We start from the raw sequence: 4,381 nt of genomic DNA, 5'->3' as shown, positions 1-4,381 counted from the left end.
GTGTGTGTGTGGTGTGTGTGTTATTGAGTGCTCACACCTGTGCCACGGTTACCTGTTTTATTGGTTTCCTTTTTGTTTGTTCTCTGTTTCTCAGATAACGTTTACCTAAGAAAAGGTAAGCAGCTCTGACAGTGACTAACTCGCCTGTGCTAGTGGCTAACACTGACTCAACACTGTGTGCACGTTAGAGCTGCATGTACAGTGTGCTTCCTCCTGCTCCTCTTCCTCTTTTCACCTCTCTGCAGGAAGTGACCTCACTGCTCAGTTGTCATGCCTTGCCTCCTCTTTGCATGTGACTCCTTTTCTAGCTGAGTGAGTGTGTCTTTAGCGCGATAACACACACACACACACACACATGCAACCACAGTGCTGTTTGTGCCAAGCTGTGCCCGTATGATAACTAATGTGAAACGCAGCAGCTCAGAGAGAAATGTGATAAACGGGCCTCCTCTCATGTGCAAACACACTGACTGTGTCCTGTAGTGGAGAAAATGTCACCGCTCCATTAGTCGAGAGCAGAAAGGTCGGAAGTTAACGAAGCATTGTCGTTAGCAGATAAAATCAATGTGCGTCACCAAACTGGACAGAAAGTTGTTGGAGGCGACACATTTAACTGCTGATTGTTTATTTGTATCCATTACAGTGAAAGTCTCTCGTTATGAGCCAGTTTAATCGATGAAAGCATTGCTTTTGTTATTTATTAAAGCTGCATTTTTATAAGAATATTTACTATAAACTTTCCCTATATCCTGACTGTAGCACATGAGACGGATAATGTGTGAAACAATCCAGTTCCTCTGGTTGTTCTAGTGCTCCTAATGGTATTTGCAAGAGTGAAAACAACCAATCAGAGCCAAGAAAGATATAAAGATGGTTTGGGTTGGAGGTGTGATGGTTTTTGTGTCCCAGGGCGTCAAATTCAGGACCCTGGGAATGAGACTCAACAATACTATCCATCAGATCTATCTTTCTCGGCTCTGATTGGTTGTTTTCGTTCGGGACCGGTGGATTCTTGCAGATACCATTAGGAGCACCAGGAGGTCACAGATTATCTGTCTCATCTCCGACTGTCAGGATAAAGTGAAAGTTTGTGTGGTTTAAAGATTTTGTGGCATCCAGCAGCTTCACCCTCCCTTTCTAAGAGCGAAAGAGCAACTACAGTGGCCATGAAACGCACAAGAAAAGGCTGGTTGTTTTCTTGGCTACTGTAGAAACAAATATGGGCGCTCCGATTGATCAGCCACTGATTGTTATCAGCAGATATTCACACACACAGCAGGTTGATCTGCGGTCAACGAATACTTGGGCGGGCCGACCGGGATATTAACAGTCGGTCATAATTTGTCTTCAGTCTCATTTTTTCATCCCCAGCATTTGGGTTTTTAGTGCTTTTCACAGGCACCGTAGTTTCTGCTTCACGCTTTGAAGAAGAGGGTGAAGCGAGGAAGTTTCAATTTGCAACAACACTGCTCGATGCCACTGACTCCTACACACTGGACCTTTTAAAATATCAATTTATTCTGAATTAATTGTGTAAAATGTTAAATTTACATTATGCACATTGCTTTGCTGAGACATCACAGGCAGCATGTGTGTATACATACAGTACTATATGAAATACTTGGTCATTTAGGACTGCGACAGGACTGCTTCCTCTCCTTTCTCTCTGTTTTTCTCACTGTGTATAATGATGTTTCCTTTCCTAGGTATGATGTGACTGGGTGGGTTAGGGATGTTTGGCTTCACTGATAATCACTTAACACATATATAGAACATGTAAATTTGCTCCCTGCAGTGTTTTCCAGCAGCCACAACCTTTCAGTCACAACTCTGAGATATAATAGTGTTTTACATACAACATTTATAACTGACAGCTGTTCTAAAGCTTTCCATTATTTCACATGATCTTCCTCAGCAGACGCTCAATGAATTGCAGATGTTCAAATTTCCATTTTTCTGAGGGTTTTTAAAAACTAAACACATCGAGACATCGATGACAATATGCACTTAGTCCCTTTGCTTTAGAGCGCGTTGACCATGTGATTGACAGTCCGCTCTCAGTGAGTCCGTCCTCGCAGTAAGTCACCTACGCTGGGTCTGACAAACCGCCATGGCAATGACCGCAACGGCAAACTCAAGGCTTCAAAACGGGACTCCACAAACCGATGACTGGTGACTTCACGCTTGCTTCTGTGTACTACTGGCAGTCTCTGCTGCCAACCTGAACCAGAATAACCAGTTTATTGTACATAGCTAAATCAGGATCATTAGTCATAACTGTAAGTAAGCTGATGCATCTCTCCTCCACTGTAGTTGTCAGTAGTTACTGTGCGTCGTGTGGGAAAAGGTTCGAGACGAGCACAACGACGACAGTTTCTCAGATGGTCCGTGCCTCCCTAGCTGCCCGCTCGCCTCTCATGGAGAATGAAAGGCCCGTCGATAATTCCCCGTCTAAAAAAAAAACCTAAGCAGTGGGTGTGTTTCTCCTTTAGACCAGAAATGTGGGTACAAAGAATGCTCCTAAAACCTGAATAATATCAGCATATTCTACCTTTATCAATCAGAAAATGCTCCATTTGGAATAAGACTAAATTATGAACATGCTGTTTATATGAATCTTCATCAAATGGGGAATATTCTGGAAATGAGTGTGCATGTGATCAGTGTGCTGTGTTGTGTGTTCAGACGGGGGCAGAAATCTTGATGGCAGGTATCTGGGTGAATAAAAGCAACCTGGGAACGAGCCCTGTAAAGAAAAGCAAATGCATCTGAAACCAGTAAGGGTTTGTTATTTGATAAAATACTTCAATTAAAAACTTTATATTAGCAGATTGTAACAGAATTAAATAATCTGTGAGGGGTCAAAGCAGAATTTAAAGAAATAAAAACATAAATTAGAGGAAGGGTATGACAGAAGTCTGAGCTTTAAGTTACAGGTTGACTTTGATTTTTCCACCCTGACATCTTCAGACGGTTTCACTCTGACTCCAACGAGTTGAAGCTGGTCTACATAAAACTGTAGCACGGCGGTTTAAAAAAGTTCCCTCCTGAGACTGAACTTTTTCACAAATTCCCTCCGTTTCATCAACCATCTCACTGTGATTTCATTCCCCTCCCTGATTGAGCAGAAGGTGCAAAACATGAATTCATACGGATTTAAATGAACTGGACGAACTGCACATTAGCAAACAAACCTAAATCCCTCGTCCGACCTGCTTACTATTGAAACTCACCCACACACACTCACACACACACACCCTCTCAGCCTCTCCACTTCAGATGCTCCTCTGCTAACTGAACTGAGCTTTCTCATCAAATCAGCGCCGGCATTAATCAGCATCTTGGTTTGCGAGACCGGCGCATGAGTCCGCAGCGCTGCGAGCTCTTCTGTTGCGTAATTTGAAATTAAAAAGTCATTTGAAAGGCAGTTTAACGGAAGTAAACATGACTTCATGCTCCCAATATGAGGGAAATGTGACCCCTAAAAATCATCTACATGCAGGTTTCAGCTCATACGCAATCCTGTTGTACTGTTAAATGTCAGTAAAACAAGCAACCCTTCATTAAACTCTCTCTCTCATGCACCGTGCACACAGACAGTGAATCCTTCACAGCGAGCAGCTGCTGGATGCTGCACAGCGCCGCTCTTTTGTGTGTGTTTTACCAGAGAGAGGGGAAGAAATGATTAGTTAAATTATTAATAACTTACTCAGAACGCTGCTTTGTCACTTGAACCGCCCGCCTGAACGCACAATGTTTTCTAACGAGTCGTCCCGAACCCGCCTGACTGCGAGCTGTGGATTGATCTCCACTTGGAGACACATACTCACAAGTGTTGAGATGACGCTCAGGTGATGGCACCCACACGGTTGCTGGTAGTGGCGTTTCCTGCGGGGCTACGCCAAACAGTGCAGTCAGTGGGTTGGGATCAGTATTAACCGTATTACACATATATATGAGAGAGTATTAAAAAGGCCTGTGAGGGAGGTAGCTGGGTCTGGACAACGCCTGATGCAGGTTGAGTCTAAACCGGGTTGTAATTTGACCTCAGTGACAATTAAAAGTGATTTTCAACAAAGTGAAAAGTAAAGAATATAATCACAAACCTGATTAAACTCAAACCATTTAAAAAAAAAAAGATATTTGAGTTTTTTATTGTTAAGATAATTTCTGTAAATTAAGTTAATTGAAGTTACTCTCATATGCAGCATTTCTCCAGACTTATTTAAAATATGTGAACATAATTGATCTGAATACAGTCACTTAAATGCTTCTTCTTTATACAAATGTTACCACCAAGTTTAAATTTACTCAGTTTTCTTCCACTAAAGCAAATTAATACTTCACCTGTCAAACAATTTATAATTAATTGATTATCAAA

General features: G+C 42.1%; 1 protein-coding gene across 1 annotated transcript in view; it reads left to right on the top strand.

The window, feature by feature from the left end:
- sfmbt2 (Scm like with four mbt domains 2) overlaps nucleotides 1-4,381 on the top strand; it is a 44,353-nt gene that overhangs the window by 13,250 nt on the left and 26,722 nt on the right. Inside the window, 1 exon segment of the mRNA XM_035680370.1 lies at nucleotides 95-115. Coding sequence (XP_035536263.1) covers nucleotides 95-115 — 21 coding nt within the window.

Source organism: Morone saxatilis, unplaced genomic scaffold (assembly GCF_004916995.1).
Source record: "Morone saxatilis isolate NCDOM2014 unplaced genomic scaffold, NCSU_SB_2.0 Contig10, whole genome shotgun sequence".
Taxonomy (NCBI): Eukaryota; Metazoa; Chordata; class Actinopteri; family Moronidae; genus Morone; species Morone saxatilis.
The sequence above is the reverse complement of the archived record's forward strand: the minus strand, read 5'-3'. Positions and strand labels throughout refer to the sequence as shown.